Below are 12,842 nucleotides of genomic sequence, written 5' to 3' on the forward strand. Positions count from 1 at the left end.
TAATAATGAATTAAATAACAATATATTATAGTAAAAGTTATGTATATGTGTTCTTGGTCGATCTCTGATATAACCAATGGATAGGCTAGGCAGCTGCTAAGTCAGTAAAGGGGATGAACGATGTTCGGGACAAAGGGATGATTCAAGTCCCGGGCAGACGGAGTAGGACAGCTCGATTTCCTCATGTTGTTCAGAACAGTGCACTGTTTTAAACTTATTGTTTAGTTCTGAAATCTTCCATTTAACATATTTGGGCCAAAGTTGACTGCAGGGAACTGAAACCTCAGAAAGCAAATTCACAGATAAGGGAAACTGTATATGGGTGTGTGTGTGTGAGACCACGTATATTTAAATGGCCGTTATAAATATTGCCATGTATATGCCATATACATTTATATATCACCATACACATGGCATACATATCCCACATATATCCCCACTCAGTGGTATATGGCATGTGCTGGAGATGGCCCTTGTGAACCGACTGGGAGTATCTCTTCCATATTCTGCATTCAGCGATGTCAAGTAGATAGCTCGAAATCAACGACGCTGGAAATATTTATACCATGGAAATTGACCAGATACTGCCAATCGGGACTTTCTTTTTCCTGGAGAGCAGTTTGTTAAACATGTACCGACACACCAAGGGCCCCGCCCTTCCAGGATTCTGATTCTCTGGTCTGGAGCCTCCGGCATCGGTATTTTTTATGAACTCCTGAGTGGTTCTAATGGGCAGCCAGGGATGAAGATACTCAGCGAACACTCGTGAGAAGAGGTTTGAAACACAGAATGTCAACGTGTAGATGATATATAGGGGATACAAAATGCCACAAGGGGGTCACTAAGGGGATGATTACTGGAAGGGTTTTGATTCTTCTGTTGTTGTTTAGCCGTAAAAGGGAAAACAGAGATAAATCAGGGGAAAGAAAGAAAAACCTTACAGATGAGATGAATGGCATGTTCAAAAGTAGAGGGGCAGAAACAAATAAATCTCGGGTGGAGACCGACTGCAGTTTGGGCAGTAATATACCACAAAATGATATAAGTGGAATCACAAATTGCTTCCCAAGGCAGTCAAGAATATCAAAGGAGCCCCAGACAGACTGGGCTGGTCTTCACTGATCAACCCGGCTGCCCCACAGAACCTGCTCCCTAGTTGCCCTTAAAAAGAGTTCAGACTCAGAAACAGAAGAAAGAGCATGAGCTCACTGGGCTTCTTAATCTATATTGCCTCAGGACACAGCGATGAATTATATAAACACAGGGACTACATGGAAGTGCATGGAGGATAATGTAAATTTTATACTACATTCAAAAGAATCTCTTCCTTTTTCATCTGTTTCTTTCAAAACACCCTCCCAGTTGGCTGTCCCTGTGGCAGTCTGGATTGCCTCAGGCTCATGTTCTTTCTTCGTCAGCAGTACTTTGAGGGGTTACATTTCGATTTTGTTTGGGGGCGGTGAAGATTTTAGCACAATTTAGTATTATATATCTAAAGCAAAGCGCTCAGTGAAGTATACTCAGACCTAGGTTTTGCCTTCTAGCCCCATCACTGGGCAAGTGAATGTCTCTGTACCCTTTGTCTACTTACGAAGTGGGGTAATACAACACATCTTCCCTCAATGTACTCTCAAGAACATTTTGAGAGATTCATAATTATATAAATTCCAGGGAGTGTTGTTATGTTCTGACTTATTTTTGGATGCTAGGTTTTTCATTTCCCCAAATTCTGATTAGTTTAAAACTACCATCCGTTTTACTGCAAGTGTTCTTATTGCTTCTCTTTAAAATAAGGATGTTTAACTAAGGGGGAAATTTTATGGTAATTGCTACATCCTATCATTAGGACTAAAGCAGTCAGAATCACTTTCCCTGTGGGTCACATGTATCTAGAATTACAATGGGTCTATTGTGAAGTCTCATAAATCCATCAAATTCTGAAACCTTCTCTGAACTTCAAGAATGCCCCTTCTTTTTAAAAATATTTTATTCATTTATTTTTAGAAAGAGTGGAAGGGAGAGAGAAAGAAAGGGAGTGGGGCGTCAATGTGTGGTTGCCTCTCACACGCCCTCTCCTGGGGACCTGGCCTGCAACCCAGGCATGTGCCCTGACTGAGAATTGAATCAGCTACCCTTTGGTTCGAAGGCTGGCCCTCAGTCCACTGAGCCACCCCAGCCAGGGTGAGAATACCATTTCTTGAAACTGGGATACAAAGTGACAAAATTCACTCTGAGAGACAAATTCAGGATTGTGACAAATCTCAAAGTTTAGATATTTGAGTTTGTGTATATGAGTGCATGTGTCCAAGAAAGAATAAAAGTTTAAGGGAACCCCTACTGGAGTGGGGGTGCTTGGAGAATCCACCAGGTGCCATCAGCTGCAAACCTAGTGTGTCTAATAATCCTAGTGGGAAAGTTCCAGTCTCTTATAAATTTAAAGGGGAAATTTTTCAATACTTACATTAACTTTTTAAAAAATTCCAAAACCAGTGAAAACAAAACCCTACTAGGGATCACTACTGTATTTTTATTTAAAGTGATAAAATAAGCAATAAATTAAAGTTGGCTAGCTGTCTCACAATTTGAACCCGTTGAATTCTCAGCCCCATGGCTTACATTCTTAACTTTAGTAGGGAAATTGTGGTAGGTTTTGCTGTTGTCATTGTTGTTTTATTTCTAAAAACACCAGAAAGGTATCAGGTTATTATCATTGATGGGGGGGGAGGCTTTGTTTCTTAAGTTTCTGTTTTGATAAGAACACATCTCACTCCGTCTCAGACTTCTATCAAGGTTTTGCTGGTTTATCAGATATTTTATTGTTTCTCAATTTTAAGCTGAGATTGGAAGTGAGTCCTTCTATATAATTCAGACTCTTTTTCCACCAGAGCCCCACCCAAAGAGTAAAAACAGGTTTTTAAAATCTCAACAGTTATCCCGCCTTTCCACCCAATTCCCTCATTGTTGCACAGCCCTGGCAAGCCACCCCGGTAGCAATTAAAACAGGTATAAACCCAGTCCTTTTCAGGTTTCGCAGTGAGAGAAGTGGCAGGTTTTCAGATTCTGCAAGACTGGAAACAAAGCTCTCTGTTTCAAAATAGAGTTTTTACCTGCAAGTAACATCTCCTGCAGGTGCTGTGCATCAGGGCAGAGAAATCTCAGGGAGTCTTGGTTATCAGGATTTTTTTTCTCCCCTTCAAAAAAAAAGTTGAATGTTTTTACAGAGACTTCAAGGGCAGTTTTAAGGATGTTTATATTTCAGACAACCTAAACATTGTTTGGAGCAAAATGAGAGATTTCAGTTTGGGACAAGCAAGTTGATGAATTGCAGTCAGCATCTTGTTCTCAAAGAAAGCATTTTCACTGGGGGCTTCAAGTCTAGACGTACAAAGGAAGAAGGAGAAAGAGAAGAGAGCGTGGTCACTCCAGCACTCATCTCCTACACGGCACCTTGGCCAACGCAGTAAACAGTTCATAATAAATCAGACTAGCAAATAGTCTTCTGCTCATTCGGGGAGCCTAGTGATTTACACTGCCGGAGCCATAAAGAGAACTGATTTATTTTCCTACTTATGCTCGTTCAAGCTGGTAAAACATTTTGTGGGCCAGTAAACGTTTGGCACCAACTGGTAAAACACGAAGAATTATATCGAAGTCCACCCTGAGTGATACTGTTATGTTGTGTAGGAAATACTTTTAGCTTTCACCCCTTGACCTCTGACATTGGAGAGGTCATGGGGAAGGGAGAAAGCAAAGTAGAAACTAACACTTAACCCTTACAATAAAGTAGCTCAAGGATATAACAACACAGGGGTAGGGAAGAGGAAACACATCAAAATGATTTTTAACTGTAAACATATGAAGTAATTAGCTTAGCTAACAGTTGTAATAGAGGAATATTGGCAAGATGAATCTAGCTGTTTCTGGGCGGGGAATGTCTTGTAGAGATGACATAAACCTCTAACAGAAGTGAAAGAACATCACTCAATTTAGGCAATATGTAAAACTCCAAAGGAAAATTCACTGTTCCGGGACTTGACAGATCTCATATAGTCTTTAAAAGTGTAATTTTTTTAACGGTGTGACGAAGTCCGTGGATTAGACTAAAGTTAAAATAGCAACGTCTGCCTTCCTCTTTCTTCTCTGCATTCTGGGGTAAGTTGGACATAAAACAATTCCTTATTAACTATGTAAACTTTCTTATTAGCCAAGCTTGCTGACCCAAATTAATATGAATAAGAGTGACTGGCTTTAGAGCCTGATCTTCCTAAGAAAACCCTTAATGTTTGAATACAAGTACGTTGCTTTATCCAAGATGCTTCCTTTACTTTCAGAAAATGTGTTCTGGGTGCTCAGATGCCCATTAAGTAATTATTTGTTGACTTTGTATTGCTGGTACTGATATTTTCATAATCTTCTCAAAAGTCCTAGGATAATGACAAATGATTGGTATAGTAATGATTAAAATTCAGGAATGTCCTGTTCTCTGGCCACAAATGCAAGTTGGGCAAAGTTTCATACACACGGAAAACACAGAGAAAAGGCTTCTCCTAGTCTGTCCATCAGTAAGCACACCTCCAATATAACTGTTAAGCAGCCTTCTCCATAAATGTTTTTTACAACTACTTTGCACAAAAAGAAGGATGTTCCCTGACAACTTTAGACATGTTGAAATAAATTGCCTTCTTCTGGGTGCTTCCCTCATGCAAAAATCCTTTGGCTATATCTTTAGTTATTTTTTAAACATGAGGGTCCTTCAGTAAGAATAAGAACCAGCATGGAAAGCTGATTAAGCTCATGATCCTCAGAAATCGTGGCTTATGGGACCCTGAAACTTGCAGTTCACTGAGAAATAACATGATTACCCTATCAGGAAATGTGATTCCCTTCTGGAGAGATTTTTTACGTAGCCCTTCATTCCAGGCAGGAACTCACTACGATCAGACCCATGCATGTTACCTCCATTTGCCGTATTTTCAGTGATGGGATCTGACCAAGGGCAAAAGGAGACAAACGGAAGTGCATTTTTGAAACCTAAGATGTCTTATTTGGGTTTGGTGGGGTTTTTTTGAGGTATTGTTTAATTGTTTGCTTTTTCCTTTCTCAAAAAAATCTATCACTGAATCCCAGGTAAAGAAATAGACACACATGAATAACTGTAATTAATAATTGCAGTTCCACACTATAGTCTTATAAGATTTTTTTACTTTTTTTTCTTCAAAGTTTTCCATCTGGTTGTCACATTTTTTTCTCACGCCCTGCTTGGCAGATAAATGAGTATTATTGTTACCAATCTGACACAGTGGGAATAAGACACAAGTTAGACAACCCATTAATTTAACAGTTGGTGCTCTGGTCAGTAACATCTGGGATCAACCATCTTTACTTCAAGCAACCCCCAATAAGACCCTTAACTGACTTCATTAAGATGATGGTAACATATGCAAGATAGTCCTAATATGTGTATTTTTTACATACATAAAGCTAAAGTAAAGACAGGCTTCAGATGCCATAAACATCCAACTTTTTATGTCTCCTTTCAAAAAACATTTTTGCCTTCTTGTATTTCCACCAGAACCCCCTTGTACTTGCCAGAGTCCATGGTTTATATATGTTCCATTTAATATGTTTCTTAAAACCCCTGATACAGAGTTTTCCTAGTTGGAGGAAGTAATCACTTTCCATTAAGTTAAACAGTCCCAATCCATTTGAAGTTAAAATATCTGACAGAGAAATAGGAAAACTCGGCTCTGTGGTCTTGCGGGTCACTTAGCTGCAGACGGAACAGTGGTTGAATTTTGGCCATTGCTGCCAACCAGGAGAGCCCATGATTTCTGTTCTGGACAGGACTGGCTCAAAATAGTCGTGAATGTGAAGAACCCTTAAATGTGTCGCCCAAGGCCTTAGGAAATTAAACACATCAAGATGACAAAAGGAGAATGCCATAAAACCATAACTACTCTTTCTGATGACCAGATATTTTTAGGTTTCTTGGTAAGATAACTTGGATTATAAATGTATTTTTAGCCTGCAACATTTATGGTCAGAATGGCAGAATTCTTTGCAATCAAGGGGAAAAAAGAAGGCTGTATTAAAGCCAGCATGGACTCCTTTCTGCCCACGAAGAGGAGCGTTATGATGATGCAACTGCCCAAGTTTGCAGGGAGAGCATTTCCACGCCTGGGCTCTTCTGAGAATTCACTGACCTCCCTTCCGCTGCAAACCTGCTTGTTAGTCTGCATCTGAAAATGAAACCCCGAGCTTCACCTCTTGCATTAAATACTGGGCTGTCCTCCAGCACACACCCTTACCCATGTCTCTGTGGTAAGAGCTAGAATTCCACTCTTAGACATTTTAAAATCCCATCAAGCATTAGGGCATATGGTTGGATAACAGACTGTCTTTTTCCTCCTTTGGAGTCATTTAATGGAAGTATTTTCAGAGGCGAATGCCACGTGCGTTCTGCTGGACCAGATTAATGGAGATATGTCCGCACTAGTCTTTCTCAGTTGCAGTGGGTTTTTTCCAAGCAACCGAAGCCATGAAAGAGTTACACTTATTAAATTCCTTTATATTTCATTCCTTTTTTCAAAGTGAGTACAATTTTCCAATAGTCATAATAAAAATATGGTTCTCCCACTCTGCCCATTTTCCCTTCCCTCCCATCAGTTTTCTGCCAAAAAAAATCACATGTTTTGCCCCAGTTGATGCAGCTTCAGTCGTCTTTGTAAAGTAACCGCATGAATCGCTGGGAGCTACACGGTGTTTAGAGGCCGTAGTAAAAATGTCACCGTGCACGGTCACTTCAACAAGTCCTTGTATCCTACAGTCCCTAAGCCCCATTCCAAGACTGAGTCTTCTTGACCAGATTGCTGCTGTTTGGCCTTCCCACCTGGAAGACTAGCCCCTAATGAAATGTGTATAATTCTTGGCTACAATATTTCAATCTCCTTATTGCCTCAAAGCTGCTCTTGGTGGGGGCTACACAAGCCCAAAGGGCCTTTGGCTGCATGTGCAAACATGAAGCAATTTAAATAAACATCTCAAGGTGCAAGCTGGTGTCTGCAATGACTGACAGTGTCTTCCAAGTGAATGGACAGGATTGAATCTGAGGGGTCCCTAATAACTCCCCTGCCATGATTCTTTGGGGGCACCAGAGCCAGCTCCTTATGCCCGACATCACGGGGACCACACTCTTGGCACCGCAGAAGAGCCTTCTATGAAGTCTGGCCAGCCAGGATGGGGCAACAGAGGCTGGGTTTCCAACTTCATTCCTAACAGGAAGGATTTTTCTTCTCATCTCATGCACACTTGGTTGTCACAGCAACCAAGTCCCTGGAAAGGTGAGGTTTTCGGGGGTGAGAAGTGCCACACACCCTGCCAATGTCATCTGCTTGGTAGTCATGCTGTCTTTTGCAGGGTGGCCAGCCAGGGCTACACAAAGAAGAGACCACTCTCCACTAACTAGACTTTTGAGAAAACCATTTGTTTTGAGCACGCAAGAGTCCCATTGCCTCCGAAAGTTTAATGGAGTGTGAGCTCCCCGCTTCTGACATCCTAGTTACCTACCAGTACGATAACTAACAGTTACCAGTAGAAGAATCCCAAGGTCAGTGGACAGATACCTTAATAAAACAACTGTCAGTGTTGTGTTAAGAACTACTAAGGAAACAGTATGAGGGTGCATCCTTTTTAACTCAGTTGTGTCTAAGGGGTTTGAATAAACCAAACCACTTACATATCAGGAGCTTCAAAAACCCAAATCAAGCAAAGTTTCTGGGAGTGTTTTGGACAGTTCATCACATTCCATCCACTACAAGGTCTCTGTGAGTTCATGGCCTGAAAATTATGTTTCCTTCCAGGCTGCAAAGTACCATATTCTTCGGACTGTAAGACACACTACTACCCCTTCCCCAAATTTGAAAGGAGTAATGGTTGTTAATGCTTCTGTTGAGTTCTGTTTATATTTACATTGGTGAAGTATTATGTGATTTATGTTATTAAATATTTGAGCACATTTTTTTTGCTTCAAAATTTTCCCTATTTTCCTCCTCTAAAGCCTAGGTGTGTCTGTGGTCCCCCAAAACCTGGTACTTTGGTTTCCAGATAGTATAGAAAAATTGAGCAGTTAGAAATGGAATGATTACAGCTAGGTCCAGGAGGGTTTCCAGCTTGACTGAGTTCTATTAATTTATTAACCATGAGAAGAAGGAATAAGATGTACCTGCCATCTCTTATGCTGTGACCTGTTTCACACTTCATGTCATCATGAGAACTGAGTCATCTGGGGACAGATGAAGAGTGTATCTGCCAGACAGCTTAGTGGCTTTCTGGAATTTAAATATTAAGTGAAAAGAGAAGGTCATAGGGCAGCTGAACCTTGGCTTGTCTCTCTTTCGTCTGCTCATGGCTTTGATCACCCAACATCCTCCTTTGTAGCCAAGACTCCACAGAGAATCTCAGGGTCATGGCCTGTTGCCTATCAAGAGGTATAAACCTGCTGTTTAAATATGCAAAGCCTGGAGTTGGGGGGTTTAGGAGTAGAGGGAGGTAGCTTCATACGTTCCGCATTTCCCACATAGCCCAAAGCAGACTAAACAAAACCGGTGTGAAATCTCATGACTTGATGCTGCTGTGGTTACATTTTTTAAGCTGTGATCCATTCATTTGTAGGTGTGTTTATTCCCAGGATTTACAGCTCTCTCAGTCTTTCAGGGGCAGAATGTTTGAAGCCTTTTGCCAAGGCTCTTTAGTAAGCAGTGGCCTGTGATTAAAGCCTAGGATAGAGTTCGTGAGTGTGTGCAGTGTGTGTGTGTGTGTGTGTGTGTGTGTGTGTGTGAGTGAGAGTGTGTGTGTGTGTGTGTGTGTGAGAGAGAGAGAGAGAGTGAGAGTGTGTGTAGTGTGTGTGTGTGTGTGTGTGAGTGAGAGAGTGAGAGAGTGAGAGAGAGAGAGAGAGAGAGAGAGAGAGTGAGAGAGAGTGTGTGTGTGTGTGTGTGTCGGGTTATGTGGGCTTTTCCCCCTCCCGTTTGCTGCTTTTACGCAAACGCGTCACACATGGTAGCATTTAGGAGCTCCTTCACAGCTGAAGTGTTTCAAACACTAATGAATGGAAGTTTGGCCATATAATGCAGACAAGCTTTAAGGCATGCGTTACTGAATGGTGTACTGTAGTGACCCGGGAAAGGAAGAGAGGTATAAATTGTGTCAGTTAGCCACCCAGACAAAATGAAGCCGTGTGGAAAATCAAATCTATTAAAGTAGGAAGACTGTTCTAAGCTGCTTTAAGCTAGCCATTCTTAAAGGGGCTCAGTTTGCTGCTGGGGTAAATGTTTACCTCTTCTCCCAGATCTTTCTCACATGCCGTCCTAGGAGACAGGGTGCAGCGTTCAATTAAAATCATCCTCTCAGTAACGTCGCTTTTATCAGAAATGTTTATTGTCTCCGCTTTACCACCCGTGTCCTGAAAGGTACTGCACGTTTCTAAAATAAGCAAAAGGAAGGAGAACTGTGCAGCTCAAGCCAGCGTGCAGAAGCGCCAATAGATTCCAGAACCCCAAGGAATCAGAAAAAGGAAAAGAGAAGGAGGAATTAGATTTATATGAAGAGGGGGCCCTGCAAAAACATACATATTGGATTTTCTCTGCTTGTCCAGCCCAGCATTAAATTTGGTCGATGTGGATTTAGCATGGAGATTGAGCAGTGATGCCAAACTTTGGTCACTGTCTTAAAATGTCCTTCAATACACACAAGACCGAGGAAGCCAATGTAGAGAGGAAGTTAGTGGCCAGCTCTTACAGCCTTTGGTCGGGCTCCCTTCTGCCCCCGCGCTGCCACTGACGGTGGCAGTAGTTTTGTGGTCACACACAGGGTCTGGCGCCCATCTGGCTCTGCCCGAATTCTCACCCTACTCCCCCTGTCGCTTTGAGTATATGACTTGCTGTCTTGATTTTCTCACCAGTGAAAAGGGAATAAAAGAAGGTAGTCCCTAAAAGCATCCAGTAATCACCATAAAAGTATTAGCTGTTGTGACCAGTGTCTAGACAACATGTCTATTTATGCCTTAAGTAAGGATCTCCTGAACTTTATTTTTCTTATTTGTATGACGGCCTTTAAAACTGATGAGTGGCGTGCTGTCTGGGGGGTGGGAAAAGCACCCATTTCTTTTTCTACTCTTACTTGGTGAGTGAGCTTGCATTGGCCTGACGTTCTCTGGACTGCAAACAATTGAATTTGCTGACCAGCCACCATGCTGTCCAGCCTTAAGTCAACAGTGGCTGATGACTGCTCTGGGAAAAAACAACACCTTGATTCCTCAGTTACAGTGTCAGAAGCCCTGGGAGTGAGGGGCTTGCCCACCATCGGTGTCCTCTTTTGAAGCAAGTACAATGTGCTGTGGAAGCAGGTCACTCTGAACTGTTTGTAAGAACAGCCCACACAGCATGACGCTTGTGCCCTTTCGTGTGTTCCAGGAGGAGACTGAAGAGACATCCTCACAAGAGTCTGCGGAAGAGGATTAGGGGGCGCCGGCGTTTGATTTCTACCTCAGCAGCAGTTGGATCTTTTGAAGGGAGAAGACACTGCAGTGACCACTTACTCTCTATTGCCATGGTCTTTCCACTTTCATCGGGGGCGGGGCGGGCGGGGCGGGGGACGGGTGGGGGTCGGGGAGAAATCACATAACCTTAAAAAGGACTATATTACTCACCTTCTTTGTAATCCCTTCACTGTCCCAGGTTTAGTGAAAAACTGCTGTAAACACAGGGGACACAATTTAACAATGCAACTTTTAATTACTGTTTTCTTTTTTCTTAACCTACTAATAGTTTGTTGATCTGATAAGCCAGAGTGGGTGGGTGAGAAAAACTCTGAATCAGGTTTAGTCAATCACTGCACTGCACACAAACCAGAAACCTGTCACACTCGTGACGTCGGGCATTCACGTAGGAAAGGCGCGGTGTGTAACACTGGCTGCCTGCAGCGCCACCCACCCCGCTCACCATAGTCAAGCTTCTGTTTAGAACACCAAAGATAGGAATAGATACTATTTCTCTCTTTTTCGTATAATCTTGTAGACACTTACTTGATGATTTTTTAACTTTTATTTCTAAATGAGACGAAATGCTGATGTATCCTTTCATTCAGCTAATGGACCAGAAAAGGTGGTGCTCGTTTTTTTAAAAGGGAAGTAAGCAAACAAGTGTCAGCAACTCCTATATTTATGGACACCACACATACCGGTAGGAGGAATACATTTACTTGCCACACTCATTTTCGGGAAGAACAACCATCCGGGTAGAGTCTACTTCCTGCAGAGCCAAATGCCATTTAGCAATAAATTGCACTTGTCGGCCTCAAAGCATTTAAGGAACCTGGACAAGTAGAATTATCCTCTTTGTAATTTAATGAAAAGGTACAAGAATAATGCATGATGAACTCACTTGATTTATGAGGTAGGAGGAGCGAAATCTAAATTTCTTTTGCTATAGTTATGCTATGATTTTTTTTTAAAGCAGTCTTTCTCTGTCTCTCTGTCTCTCTCTCCCCCTCTCCCCTCCTCCCCTCTCTCCATTGTGTATCAGTTTCCATGAAAGACCTAAATACCACTTACCTCAAATCAAGCCGATGTGTTACTTTCAAGTAATACGTTTCGACATAGGATGGTTGACTGAGGTGCTTTACTTGGGCTTCGGTTCACCATCTTTTCATTCAAACTGCACTTTTAGCCAGAGATGCAATATATCCCCACTACTCAATACTACCTCTGAATGTTACAATTGATTTACAGTCTAGTACTTTTTACATGCTGCTATACACAAGCAATGCAAGAGAGAAAACTGAATGGGTAGGTGATGCTAATCGCAGTTCTTTTTGTACACTTAAACTCCAGTAAAAGAAGCGGTCTCCTTACTGTGTGTCAGCATGGCTATGTATTTTTCTACATTTTTTTAAATTAAAACTTTACAAATACTTGTTTCAGCTTCTCCACTAGATTTCTACATTAAGTCGGACACTTTTTTAACCAAGTCGCTCCTAGGTTCTTAAGGATCTTTTTTCTCCATCGCACTACACGTCACACAAAATTTGACTGTAATGTTTAAATATTACCCTCCAAGTTTGTACCTCAAATGAATTGTTTAAGGAAATGAGCTGATTGACTTGCAAAGACCTACCTCCAGACTTCAAAATGAATAAACTCGTTACTTGCAGCCTTCAATTTCATCAACGTTTGACACAGTTCAAACTGCCGCTACCCCTAGTCAAAACTATTTTTGTACAAGACGTTTGCTAGAAAGGAACATATTTTTACATACTTTTGCAAATAAGTACCTAAAATAAAGCCAACCTTCAAAGAAACTTGAAGCTTTGCAGGTGAGGTGCAACAAGCTCAGCTTTTGCGATGCAATCAGAAATATGTGTTTTTAAGATTAGTTGAATATGAGAAAATGCTTGACAAAGATTTTCATGTATTTTACACAAATGTGATTTTTTTGTAATATGTCTCAACTAGATTTATTTTAAGCGCTTCTTACGTAGAGTTTTTATTCTTTTCTCTGCTAGTGAGTGTGCTGACTTTTTAACATGGTATTATCAACTGGGCCAGGAGGTAGTTTCTCATGAGCACATATGTCAGTGTGGCTTCCCGTTCCGACACCAAACGGAGCTCAAAACCATCTATCTTCCAGCCACTTCAGGGAGGTAGCTTCAAAGACCGCATACCTCTCTCCGACTGGCAGATGGCTCGCTGTTGTGAATCACCAAAGGAGCTGTGGAGAGAATTAAAACTCAACTTCACTGTTAACTGTGCGTTAAATAAGCAAATAAACAGTGGCTCATAAACATAAGAG

General features: G+C 41.6%; 1 protein-coding gene across 1 annotated transcript in view; it reads left to right on the forward strand.

Moving 5' to 3' along the window:
- HMGA2 (high mobility group AT-hook 2) overlaps window positions 1-10,614 on the forward strand; it is a 127,956-nt gene extending 117,342 nt beyond the window's left edge. Inside the window, exon 5 of the mRNA XM_037062801.1 lies at window positions 10,467-10,614. Within this exon, the coding sequence (XP_036918696.1) occupies window positions 10,467-10,514 (48 nt within the window). The 3' untranslated portion in view covers window positions 10,515-10,614. The remainder of the gene's footprint in view (window positions 1-10,466) is intronic.
- Window positions 10,615-12,842: the final 2,228 nt, after the last annotated feature.

The sequence above is a fragment of the Sturnira hondurensis genome, unplaced genomic scaffold (assembly GCF_014824575.4).
Source record: "Sturnira hondurensis isolate 20B ecotype Veracruz unplaced genomic scaffold, ASM1482457v3 Scaffold0014384, whole genome shotgun sequence".
Taxonomy (NCBI): Eukaryota; Metazoa; Chordata; class Mammalia; order Chiroptera; family Phyllostomidae; genus Sturnira; species Sturnira hondurensis.